The following is a 22061-nucleotide window of genomic DNA, read 5'->3' as shown; positions in this document are numbered from 1 at the left end:
GTGTATAGAGAGAAGAGGAGGGGGCCTAGGACTGAGCCCTGTGGAACCCCGATAGTAAGGGGACGAGGAGAGGAAGAGGAGCCGGCAAAGAATACAGTGAAGGAGCGGTCAGAGAGGTAGGAGGAGAACCAGGAGAGGGCTGTGTCCTTGAGGCCTATGGAGCGGAGCATAGTGAGAAGGAGCTGGTGATCCAGTGTCAAATGCGGCAGAGAGATCCAGGAGAATCAGAGAGCAATGACCTTTGGATTTAGCTATTATTAGATCATTAGAGACTTTAGTGAGGGCAGTTTCAGTGGAGTGTAAAGAGCGGAAACCAGATTGTAAGGGGTCGAGAAGAGAGTTATCAGAGAGATAGCGGATTAGACGGGAGTGGACCAAGCGTTCCAGGAGTTTAGAGATGAAGGAAAGGTTAGATACAGGTCTGTAGTTAGCAGTGCAGTTCTGGTCCAGGGATGGCTTTTCAAGTAAAGGGGTTATGATGGCATGTTTAAATGAGGAGGGAAAGATACCTGAAGAAAGTGAGAGGTTAAATATTTTAGTCAGGTGAGTGGTGACCATTGGTGAGAGAGAGGAGAGGTGAAGGAATGGGGTCACTGTTGCAGGTTGTAGGCCGAGCAGAAGCGATGTGCTTAGAAACTTCTTCTTCTGAGACAGGCTCACAGATGTCTAGGGGGCTTGAGGTGCGGCAGGGAAGGGGATCCAGGCACTGAGGAGATTGGGCTGAGATATCCTGATGGATGTGGTTGATTTTTTCTAGGAAATAAGTGGCCAGATCCTCACCACAGATTGGTGATGGGGGCCTGTACTTTAGGTTTCAGGAGGGAGATTAAGGTTTCAAAAAGTCGTTTTGGGTTGTTGGATAGTGAGGTGATGAGGGTGGTGAAGTAGGATTGTTTGGCCAGATAAAGGGCAGAGTTATAGGTTTTGAGCATGAACTTATAGTGGATGAAGTCTTCTGCTAAGAGAGACTTTCTCCACTGCCGCTCAGCACACCTTGAACAACGCTGAAGAAAGCGTGTTTGCATAGTGTGCCAGGGCTGCAGTTGTCTGTGTCGGGTCTTTCTGCGTGTAGAAGGTGCTGCTTCAACTAGGGCATTCTTCAGTGTATTATTGAAGTGTGACAATGTTAAGTCTGGACAGGAGAGGGAGGAGATGGGGGCTAAAGATGTGTGGAGATTGTCCATAAGCTGCTGGGTATTAATGGAACGTGTATTCCGATAAGTGTGGTAAGTGGGGGTGTCCTGCGTGAGGAGACAATTTTTGACAGAGAAGGAAAGAAGGTTGTGGTCCAAAAGCGGGAGAGGGGGAGTTAGTAAAGTCGTGCAGCGATCCGGGGCGGGAGAAAACCAGGACCAGAGTATTCCCGTCCTCATGCGTAGGAGAATTAGTAAACTGTGAGAGGCCGAATGAAGAAGTTAGAGAAAGAAGATGAGAGGCAGATTGGGAGAGGGGATCATTGATGGGGATGTTAAAGTCTCCCATGATGAGGGTGGGGATGTCACAGGATAGAAAGTGAGTAAGCCAGGTGGCAAAATGGTCTAGAAACAGGCGGGAGGAGCCTGGAGGGCGGTAAACAACCGCCACCCGCAAGGAGAAGGGCTTAAAGAGTCTGACGGTGTGGACTTCAAAGGAAGGAAATGTAAGTGAGGGAACCGGGGGGGATGAACTGGAAAGCACATTGTGATGAAAGGAGCAAACCAACACCCCCACCCTGTCTGTTTTCAGGTCTGGTGGTATGTGAAAATTTCAGCCCACCAAACGAGAGAGCGGCAGCAGCAGTGGTGTCTGAATGCTGGATCCAGGTTTCTGTAATAGCCAGAAGGTTAAAGGGCCACTGTCACCCCCCCCCCCAGCCGTTATAAACTAAAAGAGCGTTTTATAAATTGGCCACACATACCAGATATTATACCTGGAGGCGGTCCGAAGCGTCCTGTATGAATCCCCCAACTGCCGTCACTCTTCTCTTCAGGGCCGATGGTACCCGCCCCCTTCGCGTTGTTGCTTCTTAAATCCGGCGCCTGCGCTGTGCGTGCCTGCCTGGGGCCTGCGCAGTCTTCATTATCAGTAGCAGCTCAGATGCAGGGTGCCTGGCTGCGCAGGTGCGGGCAGTGCGGCCGCCCTGTTACTGAATCCCCGCCCCGCACTGTTATTTATTATGCACAGTGCGGGGCTGGCATTCCTGGGCATGCGCACTGCGCTTGTCAGACGCTCCCCCGGTCCCCCGCCTTCCAGCGTTGTTCTTTGTGGCTGTTCCAAACGTCGGCAATGAAACCTGTATATTCGGGCAATGCTGGAAGGCGGGGGACCGGGGGAGCGTCTGACAAGCGCAGTGCGCATGCCCAGGAATGCCAGCCCCGCACTGTGCATAATGAATAACAGTGCGGGGCGGGGGATTCAGCAACAGGGTGGCCGCACTGACAATGAACACTGCGCAGGCCCCAGGCAGGCACGCACAGCGCAGGCGCCGGATTTCAGAAGACAACAGCGCTCAGGGGGCGGGTACCCGCCCCTGAAGAGAAGAGTGACGGCAGTTGGGGGATTCATACAGGACGCTTCGGACCGCCTCCAGGTATAATATCTGGTATGTGTGGCCAATTTATAAAACGCTTTATTGAGCTAATAAATGAATCAAAAACTAAAAGAGCCACCCTGTTAGACTGCAGCATTACTGCTGCACAATGTGGCTCTTTTAGTTTATAACGGCTGGGGGAGGGGGGGGGGGTTACAGTGGCCCTTTAAGGGAATACTAAATACTAAAGCATTGCAGTATATTGTGAAGTCACAGTTCTATTAAGATCAGCATGCAGCCAAGCCTTACAATAGGATTAAGATGGCTACTGCACTTACTGGCCATGTAACAGCAAAAAAAGTAAAAATCTGAACCACCACCTCACACGCTTTAGTTTATATGAATTACATTGATCCTTTCCACAAACTGAGATCCAAGACTACATATAACTGCTGGGCTTTGTCTTCTTTTGCTTTGTGGTATTACTTGATGCTTTTTTGCACCAAAAAGTAGCACATTCTGCTTCAAAATAATTGGTCACATAGGGTGTGTGTGAGGGGGGGGGGGGGGGGCGCGTGACCATAGCAATTCCAGCTACTTTTTCCATTCATTAAAGTTGCAATTGCTCATTTAGCCACAACCATAAATTCCATAATATACACTCACCGGCCACTTTATTAGGTACACCTGTCCAACTTCTTGTTAACACTTAATTTCTAATCAGCCAATCACATGGCGGCAACTCAGTGCATTTAGGCATGTAGACATGGTCAAGACAATCTCCTGCAGTTCAAACCGAGCATCAGTATGGGGAAGAAAGGGGATTTGAGTGCCTTTGAACGTGGCATGGTTGTTGGTGCCAGAAGGGCTGGTCTGAGTATTTCAGAAACTGCTGATCTACTGGGATTTTCACGCACAACCATCTCTAGGGTTTACAGAGAATGGTCCGAAAAAGAAAAAAAATCCAGTGAGCGGCAGTTCTGTGGGCGGAAATGCCTTGTTGATGCCAGAGGTCAGAGGAGAATGGGCAGACTGGTTCGAGCTGATAGAAAGGCAACAGTGACTCAAATCGCCACCCGTTACAACCAAGGTAGGCCTAAGAGCATCTCTGAACGCACAGTGCGTCGAACTTTGAGGCAGATGGGCTACAGCAGCAGAAGACCACACCGGGTACCACTCCTTTCAGCTAAGAACAGGAAACTGAGGCTACAATTTGTACAAGCTCATCGAAATTGGACAGTAGAAGATTGGAAAAACGTTGCTTGGTCTGATGAGTCTCGATTTCTGCTGCGACATTCGGATGGTAGGGTCAGAATTTGGCGTAAACAACATGAAAGCATGGATCCATCCTGCCTTGTATGGAGCATCTTTGGGATGTGCAGCCGACAAATCTGCGGCAACTGTGTGATGCCATCATGTCAATATGGACCAAAATCTCTGAGGAATGCTTCCAGCACCTTGTTGAATCTATGCCACGAAGAATTGAGGCAGTTCTGAAGGCAAAAGGGGGTCCAACCCGTTACTAGCATGGTGTACCTAATAAAGTGGCCGGTGAGTGTATTTAAATGGGGGTGTGGGTGTGTGTGTGTGGGTGTGTGTGTGGGGGTGTGTGTGTGTGTGTGTGTGTGTGTGTGTGTGTGTGTGTGTGTGTGTGTGTGTGTGTGTGTGTGTGTGTGTGTGTGTGTGTTCGCGCGTGTTTTAAGCCAGTCCACATAGCCCCATTAGGAAGTACACACCCCCCTCCTTGCAAAAAGTTAAGTTAAGTTTTCTCAACTTGATTTATGCCCCCTTTCAAAGTTCAACGACAGATTTACCACTCAATTGGCTCACAGCTTCAATTACAAGGAAAACCACCTCAATTTCTTCAACGCTACTTCTTGGGTAATGTATAAGCTGAGGCTCAGCAGAGATGATGTTCTTTAATTCCGAATACTCTCGATATTGTCACTAACTTGCAGCAGTTCCTTCACTTGAACAATCCATATGTTACAATTTTCAAAACTGCACTTGAATGAATGCTAAGTGACTATTACAAAGCTGTAATCAGCGCTGACAAAACACCACAAGGTGAACATCAGCGGTGCTTCAATGCCCCCATATTTGATGAGGGAGCTATTTTGATTGTGGGTAATGAGCTTCACAGCCGTGACATTGTGCTTCAGAAAAGGAACAATGGTTTGCAACGGGTGGCAGAAACTCACAGGTCCTATGAAGCACAGCAATATCCAATCATCTTTTGGCAGGGACAGGATGGCTATCACTCTGAAATACCTCAGACAAATCCTGCAACAGGCAACCCTTCAAGGGAAAAAAAAAAAGTGTTGCCAGTGGACTTCTATGCCTATGGATCATGACAAGAGTTGGTGAGGAAAGTCACATCCTCAAATGCAGACGTGTATACGATACGCTTTATAGCAATTAGTACAATTTCTCTCGGGATCAAGTGTTTCCAATTGTATAGGGAAGAGGAGTGTGAGGTGCTGCTGGAGGAGGAGACTATAAAGGAGAAAAGCTGTGCTTTATGTGCAATATAATCATTATAATTTGTTATAACTAACCACAGTTAGTTACAATGCCCGGGAAACGCCAGACTCTTCAGCTAGTGAAGCAGCACGGTGGCACAGTGGATAGCACCGCAGCCTTGCAGCGCTGCAGTCCTGGGTTCAAACCCCACCAAGGACAACATCTGCAAAGAGTTTGTATGTTCTCTCCATGTTTGCGTGGGTTTCCTCCCACACTCCAAAGACATACCGATAGGGAATTTAGATTGTGAGCCCCATTGGGGACAGCGATGATAATGTGTGCAAAACTGTAAAGCGCTGTGGAATATGTTAGCGCTATATAAAAATAAAGATCATCATCCTCAGCTAGTACATCTTTCTAAAAAGTACAGGCAAACACAAACCAGCATTGAAAAATGACACAAAGAATAAAAAATAAATAAAAAAAATAAAAAACACACTTCAAAAACAGGTACATGCAATTGAGCCACAGGTTTTTTTTGTAAGGTTATTCAAATATTTACAAAATAAAAGCAGAGAACAATTATGAAAAATGAAGAAAAAATTTTTTTAAAAATAACTTGTGGATTTTCAATGGGGCCTGGTTTTATAATTTTCTATCAATTTTTTCCATACATTTTCTTTATTCTCAAAAAAGGGTTATTTCATGAACGCAAAAGATCCCCCAGTCTAAAAAAGGCATAAGAAATTCATAGAGAATCAGTTCGGTGGAAAGCCACGTTCACAGATGAGGCCTGTTCACTTATTACCTCATCTGAATTGAGTTTTTGGCTTGTAATTTTTTCCTTACTATATAAAAACCCGACGGTGTCACTAATACTTAACTTACTGTTGAAAGTGGTGAGTATACTGCTGTGTGGGTATTCCAAGAAGGCGGCTGTATATAGAGGTGACTCCACTTAGATTGCCCTGTTCGGCCTCATAGGTAATATACATTTCCCATAACTTATCTGAACGAAAATCTAGACCTGCTGACATGATGGCGTGCTCGAATGTCCTGCAGGATAGAAAACGGGTCAGAATAATGGTGAACACAAACCCCACAGACATCTCATCCATAGACTTCAGTTGCTGTAAACTTACAATGACTGATCTTATATATGGAATCTGCAGGTAACAGCAGGAATACTAATGCCCCTTCCGTCCTCAGCTACTCTATGCTTCTCATCAGCGCCAGTCCTGCTTCATGATTGGCAATGGAAGTCATCATCTCTGCTTTCCACCATCAATCAAGCAACAGAGGGCGACGAAGCAAAGAGTAGCCAAGGACGGCGAGTGCATCTGTACCCTAACTGAACGTGTACGCCAACTTGGGATGCCAATTTACATCTGAAAACAAGACGAATTTCAGAGTAAGTGAGCACCCGATAGTGAAGAAACCGGTATCAATGGAAAGGGTATTACACAGCCTAAGGGTACCGTCACACATTGAAATTTCCATCGCTACGACGTTACGATTTGTGACGTTCTAGCGATATCGTTACGATATCGCTGTGTCTGACACGCTACTGCGATCAGACACCCTGCTGAGAATCGTACGTCGTAGCAGATCGTTTGGAACTTTCTTTCGTCGCTTGATCACCCGCTGACATCGCTGGATCGTTGTGTGTGACAGCGATCCAGCGATGTCTTCGCTTGTAACCAGGGTAAACATCGGGTAACTAAGCGCAGGGCCGCGCTTAGTAACCCGATGTTTACCCTGGTTACAAGCGTAAACGTAAAAAAACAAACCGTACATACTCACCCGTCGGTGTCCTTCAGGTCCCTTGCCGTCTGCTTCCTGCTCTGAGTGCCGGCCGGAAAGTGAGAGCAGATCACAGCGGTGCTGCGCTCTGCTCTCACTGTACGGCTGCACTCAGAGCAGGAAGCAGACGGCAAGGGACCTGAAGGACACCGACGGGTGAGTATGTACGGTTTGTTTTTTTACGTTTACGCTGGTAACCAGGGTAAACATCGGGTTACTAAGCGCGGCCCTGCGCTTAGTTACCCGATGTTTACCCTGGTTACCCGGGGACTTCGGCATCGCTCCAGCGCCGTGATTGCAACGTGTGACCGCAGTCTACGACGCTGGAGCGATGATTATACGACGCTGCGACGTCACGAATCGTGCCGTCGCAGCGATGAAAATTTCAATGTGTGACGGTACCCTAAGGAAAAGGTTACTGACAGATTCCCTTTAACTAAAACAAATTTGTACATAGCTAATATAGACAACCATTTGTCGATTTAAAAAAAAAAAAAAAAAAAAGTTGTTTTTTTTTTTTTTTTTTTTTTTTTTTTTTACATATTTAGCAAAGGCTTTTTCAATTTAGTCAGATAGCAGTAAACAAACACTGTACGAGCTGAACCGCAAAGGCTCCATCCAATGTGTAGCAGCTACTGCCAAAAACTGCAGATCAGCTATTCTGTAACACTGGGACTACCGGAATGGTACTCTCTTTCCAAAATTATTTGTCACAAAATCTTTTTTCGCATCCTAAATGAGTAGAAGTCACCGAGTCTCAAGCCGGAATTCAGAAAAATGCAGTCACAGAAGAGAAATAAAAATTGCGAGGAGTCAAAATGACTCCAATCGATAGTTCTAGTGTTAAAAATTAAGTTCTGCAGTAACCGGCAGCGGCTGATACACACAATATAGAGCTCTGCAGCTTTCTTAATATATACATCTAGTTGTTGGCTGTCGATCACCCACTTCTTTGATACCAGATAAATTATTATATGCCCAGACAATCCCTTTAAACAGTTCATTGATAATGCATACAACGACAGAAATGAATGGGCTCAGTACCTCTGTAGCAATCATACTTGACACTGTTGTATAACTCACCCTCTCAGTGTGTTACAGGTCTCCGGGTCAGCCGGATCTAAAGTTTCTTTTAAGAACTGAAGATAATGTATCCAGAGGTCAACACTTAAGGTAACAGCCTGAATTCCTCTACGGTAAACCTAGGCGGCGAGATAAAAGAGAGAGAATACGCCAAGGGCAATGATACATTTCTTGTCCAAGGAGAATGATTTGTATCCGGTCAACCTTACAAATTTCGGAATTTCATTGAAAATCTTGCCATTACCATAGAAGTGGAGGTTGGATAGAACATGGCTTATGTTCTGAGCTCCACTTGCAGAGAGTCTTGATCTTCAATGCGCAGCTGTATTCTTAGCAGGAGCTGAGGGCTGGCTTTGGGGTACAGACCATAAGGCACAGACCCATTAGCTTCTCATTCACAGCGTCTGACCACAAATTCAATAAATAAGTAGCAAAATGTAAACCAGCAAAAATATAAAAAAAATTAATCTAAGCCACCACACAACGAATGACAAAGCCCTGCCCTACTTGTTAAGCTGCAGTGTAATATTGGCTTGCACTGCACAGCTTGACAAACTGTGAAGATTTAAGGCACCTGTCAACAAAGAAAGGAGATATTAGGACAAATGTCACGCTTAGTGACAAATGCTGTAGTATTAATCCTGCTTTGACCTTACACATGGGGGAGGCCTAGTGCAGGCCCTAAGCCAATGTCCAGTCTTCTGTCTAATGTCTACATATCCTCGTAATTACCTCATCAGCCTCCATGACATTGTTGCTCCGCTTTTCCAGATCAGCGTACTTCTTCCAGTAGCCATAACAATACGGATAACGAGTGAGGAACATGTCAAACACTCGCCGAATAGCAAATATATGATTCTAGATAGGGGAAAAAAAAAACACAAAAAAGCTTATCAGGATGCAACAAAGTCAAACAATGAGTGGATTAGTTTTTTTAATTTTTCAGGGCAACAATTTATGTAACGGTATGGTCTATCCACAGCTCCTCCACCACAGGTGATTGCTAGCTCCACTGTCATCACAGCAGAAGGACTCCCAGAGAAGAGGAGATTGCAGATTTTTAAGAACTATCACTCCCAAAAGATAACCCCTGCAAAATGGCATTTGACAGTAAAAGGCAGTGCAGGATAAGGAACATTTCCAACTATACCTATTTCACGGTTATCTGGGACTTTATTACCCAAAAATCATGTTCGACCTCCCCCTATGCAGTGGCACCAGGCTATCCCCACCCCGTGCAACAGGTTCCCCCAACCACTCCTCCCGTGCAACAGCGCCAGGTTCCAACACTCGCCTCCTCCTGTGCAGGCAACCTGTGCAGCGGAGGCAGGCACTGTATCAGCAGTCTCACAAAATAGTTACTGACCTCTTGTTCAATATAATGTAACATGTAGGTCCATGTAGTGAAATCCTCAGGATTTGCTTCCACGGCCTTCCAATACTTGTCAAATTCTGGAGGATAAGGATGTTCAGGCTCTTGCTTCTCAGGCGCTTCTGCTGCTTCCTCCACTCCACTGGTGTTGTCTTGTTCTGGAGATTGCTCCATTGCAGTTACCTCTAATATATCTGCATTGTCTTTATTAGGCTGTGAAGCCTCCGTGGGGGCCTCAGCAGCTTTCTCCTCCTGTGTCACAGGACTAGGGTCTGGCTTTGGGTCCTGCATGTTGGCACAATATTTTTGTGGATCTGAAGAAAAAAAAAAAAAAAAAGTGTATAGAAGTTGATAGCACCCCCATCCTGGCACATACAAATTGTAAACTGGCAACAAAGGAAAGTGCAACTATTACTCGATCAATGTAAACGTGTCAAAAGTAACATAAGTCAGTCACATCATCCCGGGAGTTATAGTTTCACGACAGCTGAGATGACATGTTGAAGACATTTCTTATAAGGATCCAAACACTACAGGTCTAATTATAGAGAGCGTCCTTCAAGTAAATGGGTAAATCCAGGCAGATACTAATCTAATGATATTACATTTGCACAGTCTGATATCAAGCCACTGTGGATTAAATTAAAAAGAAAAAAAAAAGGAGATTTTTGTGTACTCACCGTAAAATCTTTTTCTCTGAGCCAATCATTGGGGGACACAGGACCATGGGTGTTATGCTGCTTGCCACTAGGAGGACACTAAGTAAACACAAAGAGTTAATTCCTCCTCTGCAGAATACACCCCTTGACTGGCCAGTAACGACTCAGTTCGGTAGTAAAGCAGTAGGAGTAAAACCAAGACATGTAAACTATGTCCAAAACTAAGGAACAAAATACCAACAACAACCAGCCAAAAGGCTAACAGGGCGGGTGCTGTGTCCCCCAATGATTGGCTCGGAGAAAAAGATTTTACGGTGAGTACACAAAAATCTCCTTTTCTCCTACGCCTCATTGGGGGACACAGGACCATGGGACGTCCTAAAGCAGTCCCTGGGTGGAGAGCAATTGCACTGCTAAAAACCCCATGTACAACTGGCTTACTGAGGGACCGCTGTCTGCAGAATACGCCTGCCGAGGGCAGCGTCTGCCGAAGCCTGGGTATGGATGTGATAGTGCTTCGTGAAGGTATGCAGACTGGACCAAGTCGCAGCTTTACAAAGCTGTTGTTCAGACGCCTGGTGCCGAATGGCCCAAGAAGCGCCGACCGACCGAGTCGAATGCGCCGTAATCCCTGCTGGGACAGGAGTGTTCCTGACGCGACAAGATTCCTGAATGGTGGAACGAATCCATTTGGCTAGAGTGGCCTTCGAGGCAGGTAGACCTTTCCTGTGTCCTTCCGGAAGCACGAACAGGACATCCGACTTACGGAAGGGAGCCGTGCGAGAGATGTACCGCCGAAGGGCTCTAACCACATCCAGAGTATGGAGAGCCTTCTCAATACGATGGGTTGGTGCCGGACAGAATGACGGCAAGACTATGTCCTCATTTAGATGAAAGGAGGAGACGACCTTCGGTAGGATGGAAGGAGAGGTTCTCAGAACTACCTTGTCTGAGTGAAAAATCAAGAAGGGGGGTCAGCAAGAGCCGCCAACTCAGAAACCCTCCTGATTGACGTAATCGCCACGAGAAAGACCACCTTCCATGAAAGGAGGTTGAGAGAAATGTCCTGCAATGGTTCGAAAGGGGCCTCCTGAAGAACTCCGAGAACCAAGTTAAGATCCCATGACGCCAAAGGCATTCTATAGGGAGGAACCACTCGGGAGACTCCTTGGATGAACGTCTTAACGGACAGTTTGGAAGCGATCTTCCGTTGGAAAAGGATGGACAACGCGGACACCTGCCCCTTGAGCGAGCTTAGGGCAAGGCCTGAGTCTAGACCGGATTGGAGAAACTCCAGAATGGACGGAATGGAAAAGACCAAGGGAGAACATCCATGGGTATGGCACCATGAAAAGAAGATGCGCCAGGTGCGATGATAAATGCGCATGGATACGGGTTTCCTAGCGCGAATCATGGTAGAAGAAACCGCTGGAGAGAATCCGGCTTGGGCTAAAATCCAGGATTCAACGGCCACGCCGTCAAAGACGGGGCCCCGGAGTTCTGGTGGTAAAACGGGCCCTGTGAGAGAAGGTCCGTGCGATCTGGAAGGCGCCAGGGGGTGTCGGTGACCATTTGGACGAGTTCCGCATACCATGCTCGGCGCGGCCAGTCGGGCACGACGAGAATCACCGGTCTCCCCTCTGCTCTGATCTTCTTGATGACTCTCGGAAGCAGAGGAAGAGGCGGAAATATGTATGGCAGCTGGAACCGATGCCACGACAGGACCAGGGCATCTGCCCCGACGGCGCAAGGATCGCCGGAACGAGCAATGAACTGGGGAACCTGGTTGTTGAACTTCGAGCCCATGAGATCCACATCCGGCGTCCCCCAGCGAAGGCAAATCTGCTGGAAGACTTCCGGATGGAGGGACCACTTACCCGAGGCAAGACCTTGGCAACTGAGGAAGTTCGCTTCCCAATTCTCCACGCCTGGTATGTGGATTGCCGAGATGAGCGAGTGATTGGTCTCAGCCCAGCGCAGGATGTGGGAGACTTAAAGCATGGCTGCTCTGCTGCGGGTTCCCCCTTGCCGGTTGATGTACGCCACGGCCGTGGCGTTGTCGGATTGTATTCTGATGGGATGGCCTGCGAGAAGGTGGTGAAAGTTGCGTAAGGCAAGAGTGATCGCTCGAATTTCCAAGATATTGATTGGGAGACACGACTCCCTTGTGGACCAACGACCCTGTGCCGTGTGGTGATTGAAAACTGCGCCCCAGCCCAAGAGGCTGGCATCGGTGGTTACCACTAACCAACGCACAGGAAGAAAGAACTTCCCTTGGTTCAGGGAGGACTGTAGCGTCCACCACCTGAGGGTCTGCCTGACTGGCGGGGGCAGGCGAAAACAACGGTCGAGGGAATTCGGGCTCCTGTCCCAGGCTAACAGGAGCACCTGTTGCAAAGGGCGGAGATGGAACTGCGCAAATGGAACGGCTTCCATTGCCGCAACCATTTTTCCCAGGATGCGCATCGTGAAGCGAATGGAGTGAGGGACTGGGCGGGAGAGCTTGCGCGCTCCCTGTTGTAAGGATAAAACCTTCTCTGGAGGGAGAATGACCAACCCGCGGGAAGAGTCCAGAATCATGCCGAGGAAGCAGATTTGCTGAGCCGGCACTGGAGATGATTTCTCGAAGTTGATCTTCCAACCCAGGTAAGAAAGTGAATCCACGGTGATGCTGACAGTCCTCGCAGGCGGAGTCTAGATAGGTCGTCTAGATAGGGTAGGACTACCACTCCCCGAGCGTGAAGAATGGCCATGACAGCCGCCATGACCTTTGTGAAGACTCTGGGGGCGGTGGCAAGTCCGAAGGGCAAGGCCACAAACTGGAAGTGTTCTTCTTGGACTGTGAAGCGCAGGAACTGCTGATGAGGAGGAAAAATTGGAATGTGTAGATAAGCATCCTTGATGTCTATGGATGCAAGGAACTCTCCTTTTTCCAGGGACGCGACAACAGAACGGAGCGAGTCCATCCTGAAGTGTCGGACCCATACGAACTTGTTCAGCAGTTTGAGGTCCAGTATGGGCCGTAGAGTCCCGTCCTTCTTTGGGACCACGAAAAGGTTGGAGTAAAACCCCTTGAACCTTTGGTCTCGAGGGACCGGAGCGATGACCCCGTCCCTTTGAAGCGCCTGTATGGCCTGAAAGAGATGTGACGCCTTTGATTTGGGGGGAGAAGACTGGAAGAAGCGTGGAGGGGGGATGGAAGAAAACTCGATTTTGTATCAGGAGGACACGAGCTCTCTGACCCACTGGTCGTGAACGACTGAGAGCCAATTTTGACGGAACGAATGACACGCCAACGAGTCATTGTGTGGAAGGTTTAAGGGATGCGGACGGCTTAGGGGCAGACGGTCTCGGTCTGGGTTTCCAGGAACGGTTTGGTCTGTATGAGACCTGGGAAGTTCTGTTGTCCCGTTGTCCCAAACTCAGGGAAGAGGAGGACCAGCCGGAGTTGTTACGAAAGGACCGGAATCGAAACTGCTGTTGATTCCGAAAAGGCCGGGCTGGTTTTTGCTGGGGAAGAAATTTACTCTTCCCTCCGGTAGCGTCAGAAATAATTTGGTCTAGTTTCTCCCCGAATAAACGACAAGCTTGGTAAGGTAGAGAAGTCAGCGACTTCTTAGAAGCAGAATCTGCTCGCCAATCGCAGAGCCATAAGGCCCTCCTGATGGAAATTGCGTTTGCCGCTGCTTGCGCTGCGCAATTCGCCGCATCTATGGAAGCGTTAACCACGAAATCTCCGGCCTGAGCTATCTGACTAGCTAGTCTGGCCGCCTCTGGGGGAAGAGTACTGCCGTGGACGGAAGAGGTTAACACCTCTGCCCAGGCCACCATAGCCTTAGCTACCCAGGTAGCTGCAAAGGATGGAAGAGCTGCTCCTGAGACTTCAAAGACTGAGCGAGCCAAATAATCAATTTGACGGTCAGAGGGATTTTTGACTGATGAACCGTCTGACAGGGATAAGACCATTTTGGATGATACGCGATACGGCCGGATCCACAGGAGAGAAAAGCAACTCCTTGACCAGATCCTTAGAGAAAGGATATTTAGCTTCTGTGGCTTTCTGAGCCGTGAAGCGCTTCTCAGGGTCCTCCCTGTGTTTTTGGATAATGTCCTGAAACTCCGGGTGATTAGCAAATATCTTTTGGACGCGTTTAGTCTTTTTAAAAGATACGACGTGTTCCTGAGAGGAAGCAGATTCGTCGTCCACCATTAACGTTTTGTTGACAGCCTCAATAAGGGAGTCAAGTGTCTCCTGACCAATAGAGGAGTCTTGGGTTAAAGATTCCTCCGACTCATATACGGTACGTTCACATTTGCGTTGTGCGCCGCAGCGCACAACGCAAACAAAAACGCAGCAAAACGCATGCACAACGCTGCGTTTTGCGCCGCATGCGTCCTTTTTTTAATTGATTTTGGACGCAGCAAAAATGCAACTTGCTGCGTCCTCTGCGCCCGGACGCGGGCACCGCAGCGACGCAAAACGCAAGTGCGACGCATGTCCATGCGCCCCCATGTTAAATATAGGGGCGCATGACGCATGCGGCGCCGCTGCGGCGCCCGCCGCTAATGTGAACGTAGCAATACTGAGTCCCGTACGCTGCGACCCTCAGGGGAGGGAGAGCGAGAAGATGAGCTCGCAGAAGCTGAAGCTCGGGCGTGTACGGGAGATGAGGGAAGGGTCCTTTTTCTGGAACCCCGGGAGTCCCGTAGCACGGTACGCCCACTGTGGTCGGACGGCCCTGCACCGTCACCAGATTCCGTTGCAGCCGACGGAGGTGAGTTCTGGCTCAAGGAGGACCCTCGGAAAGAGTCCAATGCCTTGACTAAGGATTCCATTGAACGTGACAGGGACGCGGCCCACACAGGAGGGTTAGGCTCGGCGGGGTCGGTGGCGACATTGGAGGTAGCGGCAGAAGGTGGCTGCGCACAGGCCGGGTCACAGTTCTGGCACAAGGGAGTCCTGTGGGCCCGCGGCAAAGAAGAATTGCAAGTGGCACACACGGTAAAAAAGACAGTGTGCTTTTTGTTGCCCCTTTTTGCCTCCTTAGACTGAGACATAGCTGTATGTCTGCCTCCAAAATACTGCACTAGCCTGGGATTTTGCCGAGAAGGGGTTAAGCGTTTCCCTATAGGAAAGGGCAGCTTACCCACGGTCCTGTGTCGCTGTCCCCAGGGAGGAAGAGAAAGCGTTTTCTGCAGCGTTCCACGCAGGAGAGGGAGACCCAATATGGCGGCCGAGATCTGCAGGGCTGTTCTCGTTCAGAACGAGAAGCGCCTGAGCGGTGGGCGGAGCTTCAGCGGTGGGCGGGAATTTCAAAACGCGGCCTAGGCCGGCTGAAAAGCCGGGGACTAAATTTACACAGGCTGCTGGCGGCATGTGCCTGCGGGCGCGGTGTAGCACCGAACGATCTCCGCTGCGGCAACAGCGGCGCCTCTCCCCAGGGACCCGGATCACATCCTCCAACACCGCAGCGTGAGGAGGGGAATACTCACAGAGCCTCAGTGCGGCTTCCAGCTCAATCTGTCCTCCCTGCGCCGGGGGATGAGAGCATCGTATGTGCCTGCCTCGGGGGACTTATGGCTGTGCCACCATGCAGATGTGCCTGCCGCAGGGGACTTACGGCTACCGTGGGGACTACAAGACGCCGAGGTGAGGGCTTGAGTGCGGTGGAGCCCGGGAGATGCACATGAGAGGTATACTCTATGTGCTCGCCCTCCTATAATGGGGGAGATCGGGACCAAGTAGGAACTGTCGCCCCGGGTTAGGTTAGGCGTGCCCCATACCTCGCAGGAGAGGAACGGGGAGGTATACTCGCCGTGCTCGCCTGTTGATGGTTCGGGGGAGAGCGGACCCTGGAAAAGAATCCGTCGCCCCCTTCACTCCGTTAGATAAAAATTAAAAATTTACAGAAAATAAAAATAAAGTAATAAATGGTGGAGTCTGAACAGACCCAAGTGCCTCCTACAGACACTAAGCAAGAACTGAGTCGTTACTGGCCAGTCAAGGGGTGTATACTGCAGAGGAGGAGTTAACTCTGTGTTTACTTAGTGTCCTCCTAGTGGCAAGCAGCATAACACCCATGGTCCTGTGTCCCCCAATGAGGCGTAGGAGAAAAACTATGTAGAAGTCAAACTTATTTGGTACGGCTCAGATATCTGTGACTAGAAACCTGACAATCTTGTAAGCCAGCACTCCACAAACCTGGGGCTTTCAGCTGTGTCGGGCCAGTCCACAACTGTCCACAGACTGGCAGAACAGGCAGGTAGTTAACTACCTGCCTGTTAGTTCTTAGGCCCATAGTAAAAAAATAAATTAGTCCCAGCAAACCATTTAAATGAACGTGGACCCCATCGAAAATATAAATGGTTTGTACTCGCCTCTCGGACCGCCACCGTTCCAGTGATATCATCACTGCATCTGACGAGACTCGCCTGACATTATAAAGTCATGTGAGAGCAGCTAATCGGTGGTCGCTTACTATCACAAGACAAGGGCACGCGAATGATTGCAAATGTTGTGCCAATACCATTGGAACGATGCCGGTCTGGGGGACTGAGTATAAGCCATTTTCATTCTCATCAGGTTCTGGCTTCATTTAAGAAGGATTTTTCCAAGAAGTGGACAACCCTTTTAAGTTTTTAAGTCTAGACAAGTCATGCAGATTCAAGATGGAGTGTCCTTATACTACAGATTCATGTTTTGTTGGCACAGCAGAATGAACCATGCACCATGTCCATCTACTTACTAACAGCTGGGATCAAAGAATCCTCAAATCTGGGCTATTTAATACTTTGATCGCTGCTGTGGAAAAAATGCTTGAAGAGCACAATCAAGGAAAACGGTCGGCTCTGCAGTCTTATCTGTTCTCTATGGGACACTGGCATAATAATATAGAAGGTCCTTTTATTTTTTTGGGCCAAAACACAAATAAAATAAAGGCTTCACATCTACACCTTTTAATACTGGGCTTCAAAGGGCTCGGACTGGTACATAAAGCAGATCACTGCAAAAACAAAAAATCCAGAAAATATCTTAATTTACTTGAAGTTTGCATGTATTTAACCCCTTAAGCCCCGAGGGTGGTTTGCACGTTAATGACCGGGCCAATCTTTACAATTCTAACCACTGTCCCTTTATGAGGTTATAACTCTGGAACGCTTCAACGGATCTTGGCGATAGACAATGTTTTCTCGTGACATATTGTACTTTATGATAGTGGTAAAATTTCTTCGATATAACTTGCACTTATTTGTGGAAAAAAATGGAAATTTGTTGAAAATTTCGCAATTTTCCAACTTTGAGTTTTCATGCCCTTAAATCACAGAGATATGTCACAAAATACTTAAGAAACATTTCCCACGTGTCTACTTTACATCAGCACAATTTTGGAACCAAATTTTGTTTTTGTTAGGGAGTTATAAGGATTAAAAGTTGACCAGCAATTTCTCATTTTTACAACACCATTTTTTTTTTTTTTTTTTTTTTTTTTTAGGGACCACATCTCATTTGAAGTAATTTTGAGGGGTCTATATGATAGACAATAACCAAGTGTGACACCTTTCTAAAAACTGCACCCCTCAAGTTGCTCAAAACCACATTGAAGTAGTTTATTAACCCTTCAGGTGTTTCACAGGATTTTTTGGAATGTTTAAATAAAAATGAACATTTAACTTTTTTTTCACACAAAATTTATTTAAGCTCCAATTTGTTTTATTTTACCAAGGGTAACAGGAGAAAATGGACCCCAAAAGTTGTTGTACAATTTGTCCTTAGTACGCAGATACCCCATATGTGGGGGTAAACCACTGTTTGGGCGCATGGCAGAGCTCGGAAGGAAAGGAGCGCCATTTGACTTTTCAATGCAAAATTGACTGGAATTGAGATGGGACGCCATGTTGCGTTTGGAGAGCCCCTGATGTGCCTAAACATTAAAAAACCCCAAAGTGACACCATTTTGGAAAGTAGACCCCCTAAGGAATTTATCTAGATGTGTTTTTTTTTTTTTTTCTTCTTCCAAATATTTTTATTGAACATTTTAACCCCTTCCCGACCTTTGACGCCACGTAGGCGTCATGAAAGTCTGTGCCAATCCGACCCATGACGCCTATGTGGCGTCATGGAATGATCGCGTCCCTGCAGATCGGGTGAAAGGGTTAACTCCAATTTCACCCGATCTGCAGGGACAGGGGGAGTGGTACTTCAGCCCAGGGGGGGTGGCTTCACCCCCCCCGTGGCTACGATCGCTCTGATTGGCTGTTGAAAGTGAAACAGCCAATCAGGGCGATTTGTAATATTTCACTATGAAAACTGGTGAAATATTACAATCCAGCCATGGCCGATGCTGCAATATCATCGGCCATGGCTGGAAAACCTAATCTGTCCCCCCCCACACCCACCGATCTCCTCCCCAGTCCTCCGTTATGTGGTCCGCCCCCCTAGGTCGTCCTGCCCGCTCCCCCGCCCGCTCCCCCCGTGCTCCGATGCCACACACCCCCCCCCCCCCCGTGCTCAGATCCCCCCCCCCCCCCTCATACTTAACAAGCCTCCGGGCGTCCGTCCGTCTTCTCCATGGGCGCCGCCATCTTCCAAAATGGCGGGCGCATGCGCAGTGCGCCCGCCGAATCTGCCGGCCGGCAGATTCGTCCCAGGTATATTTTGATCACTGCGATATAACCTATCACAGTGATCAAAATAAAATAAAAAATAGTAAATGACCCCCCCCCCCCCCATTTATCACCCCCATAGGTAGGGACGATAATAAAAAAAAGAAAATATTTTTTTTTCTTTTTCCACTAGGGTTAGAACTAGGGGTAGGGGTAGAACTAGGGTTAGGGTTAGGGGTAGAACTAGGGTTAGGGGTAGGGGTAGAACTAGGGTTAGGGGTAGGGGTAGAACTAGGGTTAGGGGTAGGGGTAGAACTAGGGTTAGGGGTAGGGGTAGAACTAGGGTTAGGGGTAGAACTAGGGTTAGGGGTAGAACTAGGGTTAGGGGTAGAACTAGGGTTAGGGGTAGGGTTAGGGCATGTGCACAGTGGGGATTTGGCTGCGGATCCGCAGCGGATTGGCCGCGGATCCGCAACGGATTGGCCGCTGCAAATTCGTAGCAGTTTTCCATCAGGTTTACAGTACCATGTACACCTATGGAAAACCAAATCCGCTGTGCCCATGGTGCGGAAAATACCGTGCGGAAACGCTGTGTTGTATTTTCCGCAGCATGTCAATTTTGTGCGGATTCTGCAGCGTTTTACACCTGTTGCTCAATAGGAACCCGCAGGTGAAATCCGCACAAAAAAAACACTGGAAATCCGCTGTAAATCCGCAGGTAAAACGCAGTGCCTTTTTTAATGCCTGCGGATTTTTAAAAAATGGTGCGGAAAAATCTCACACGAATCCGCAACGTGGGCACATAGCCTTAGGGTTGGAATTAGAGTTAGGGTTGGAATTAGGGCTAGGGTTGGAAATAGGGTTAAGATTAGGCTTGTGGTTAGGGTTACGGATAGGGTTAGGGGTGTGTTGGGGTTACAGTTGTGGTTAGGGTTGGGATTAGGGTTGGGATTAGGGTTGGGAATAGGGTTACGGGTGTGTGGGGTTAGGGTTGTGGTTAGGGGCATGTTGGGGTTAGGGTTGTGATTAGGGTTATGGCTACAGTTGGGATTAGGATTAGGGGTGTGTTGGGGTTAGTGTTGAAGTTAGAATTGAGGGGTTTCCACTGTTTAGACACATCAGGGGTCTCCAAGCGCAACATGGCGCCACCATTGATTCCAGCCAATCTTGCGTTCTAAAAGTCAAATGGTCCTCCCTCCCTTCCAAGCCCCGACGTGCGCCCAAACAGTGGTTTACCCCCACATATGGGGTACCAGCGTACTCAGGACAAACTGGGCAACTACTATTGGGGTCCAATTTCTCCTGTTAACCTTGTGAAAATAAAAAATTGCTTGCTAAAACATCTTTGAGGAAAGAAAAATTATTTTTTATTTTCACGGCTCTGCGTTATAAACTTCTGTGAAGCACTTGGGGGTTGAACGTGCTCACCACACATCTAGATAAGTTCCTTGGGGGTCTAGTTTCCAAAATGGGGTCACTTGTGGGGGGTTTCTACTGTTTAGGCACATCAGGGGCTCTGCAAATGTAACATGATGCCCGCAGACCATTCCATCAAAGTCTGCATTCTAAATCCTCACTACTTCCCTTCCGAGCCCCGGCATGTGCCCAAACAGTGGTTTACCCCCACATATGGGGTATCAGCGTACTCAGGACAAACTGGACAACAACGTTTGGGGTCCAATTTCTCCTATTACCCTTGGGAAAATAAAAAATTCCGGGCTAAAAATCATTTTTCAGGAAAGAAAAATAATTTTTTATTTTCATGGCTCTGCGTTATAAACTTCTGTGACGCACCTGGGGGTTTTAAGTGCTCACTATGCATCTAGATAAGTTCCTTGGGGGGTCTAGTTTCCAAAATGGGGTCACTTGTAGGGGAGCTCCAATGTTTAGGCACACAGGGGCTCTCCAAACGCGACATGGTGTCCGCTAACGATTGGAGCTAATTTTCCATTCAAAAAGTCAAATGGCGCGCTTTCCCTTCCGAGCCTTGCCGTGCACCCAAACAGTGGTTTACCCCCACATATGAGGTATCGGCGTACTCAGGAGAAATTGCCCAACAAATTTTAGGATCCATTTTATCCTGTTGCCCATGTGAAAATGAAAAAAATTGAGGCTAAAAGAAATTGTGTGTGTGAAAAAAAGTACTTTTAGATTTTTACGGATCAATTTGTGAAGCACCTGAGGGTTTAAAGTGCTCACTATGCTTCTAGATAAGTTCCTTGGGGGGTCTAGTTTCCAAAATGGGGGTCACTTGTGGGGGAGCTCCAATGTTTAGGCACATGGGGGCTCTCCAAACGCGACATAGTGTCCGCTAAAGATTGGAGCCAATTTTTCATTCAAAAAGTCAAATGGCGCTCCTTCCCTTCCGAGCCCTGCTGTGCGCCCAAACAGTGGTTTACCCCCACATATGAGGTATCAGCGTACTCAGGACAAATTGGACAACAACGTCCCTGGTCCAGTTTCTCCTTTTACCCTTGGGAAAATAAAAAAATTGTTGCTAAAAGATCATTTTTGTGACTAAAAAGTTAAATGTTCATTTTTTCCTTCCATGTTGCTTCTGCTGCTGTGAAACACCTGAAGGGTTAATAAACTTCTTGAATGTGGTTTTGAGCACCTTGAGGGGTGCAGTTTTTAGAATGGTGTCACTTTTGGGTATTTTCAGCCATATAGAACCCTCAAACTGACTTCAAATGTGAGGTGGTCCCTAAAAAAAAAATGGTTTTGTAAATTTTGTTGTAAAAATGAGAAATCACTGGTCAAATTTTAACCCTTATAACTTCCTAGCAAAAAAAAAAATTTGTTTCCAAAATTGTGCTGATGTAAAGTAGACATGTGGGAAATGTTATTTATTAACTATTTTGTGTCACATAACTCTCTGGTTTAACAGAATAAAAATTAAAAATGTGAAAATTGCGAAATTTTCAAAATTTTCGCCAAATTTCCGTTTTTTTCACAAATAAACTCAAAAATTATCGACCTAAATTTACCACTAACATGAAGCCCAATATGTCACGAAAAAACAATCTCAGAATCGCTAGGATCCGTTGAAGCGTTCCTGAGTTATTACCTCATAAAGGGACACTGGTCAGAATTGCAAAAAACGGCAAGGTCATTAAGGCCAAAATAGGCTGGGTCATGAAGGGGTTAACATTTTTATAATATGGGAGAAAGGGGAAAAAAAGGGAAAGGGAATGATGGTAGGGAAGGAGAAGGAAAGAAAACCCCATACACAGTGGGGTTTGGAAAACAGGCATTAAAAGACAGACCAAAGTATAGTTGCTTAAATACCGTATATACTCGAGTATAAGCCGAGATTTTCAGCCCAAATTTTTGGGCTGAAAGTGCCCCCCTCGGCTTATGCTCGAGTCACGGTCTGTGGCAGGGTCGGCGGGTGAGGGGGAGAGGGCGCTGAGGCATACTTACCTAGTCCCGGCGATCCTGACGCTCCCCCTGCCCGTCACACTGTCTCCGGGTGCCGCAGCTCTTCCCCTGTACAGCGGTCACGTGGGACCGCTCATTAAACTTATGAATATGTACTCCACTCCCATAAGGGTGGAGCCCCATAGTA

General features: G+C 47.6%; 1 protein-coding gene across 2 annotated transcripts in view; it reads right to left on the bottom strand.

Annotated features, from left to right (window-relative positions):
* The window catches only part of PRPF39 (pre-mRNA processing factor 39), a 98414-nt gene that overhangs the window by 54962 nt on the left and 21391 nt on the right, over positions 1-22061 (bottom strand). The window contains exons 2-5 of one of the 2 annotated variants that reach the window (XM_077267087.1): positions 9225-9544; positions 8591-8716; positions 7859-7977; positions 5861-6028 (exon numbers count right to left, since the gene is read on the bottom strand). In XM_077267087.1, coding sequence (XP_077123202.1) covers positions 5861-6028; positions 7859-7977; positions 8591-8716; positions 9225-9521 — 710 coding nt within the window. In that variant the 5' untranslated portion in view covers positions 9522-9544. Of the gene's footprint in view, positions 1-5860; positions 6029-7858; positions 7978-8102; positions 8717-9224; positions 9545-22061 lie in introns of both variants that reach the window. The other variant, XM_077267096.1, reaches the window with a different exon arrangement.

Source organism: Ranitomeya variabilis, chromosome 1 (genome assembly GCF_051348905.1).
Source record: "Ranitomeya variabilis isolate aRanVar5 chromosome 1, aRanVar5.hap1, whole genome shotgun sequence".
In the NCBI taxonomy this organism is placed as follows: domain Eukaryota; kingdom Metazoa; phylum Chordata; class Amphibia; order Anura; family Dendrobatidae; genus Ranitomeya; species Ranitomeya variabilis.
The sequence above is the reverse complement of the archived record's forward strand: the minus strand, read 5'-3'. Positions and strand labels throughout refer to the sequence as shown.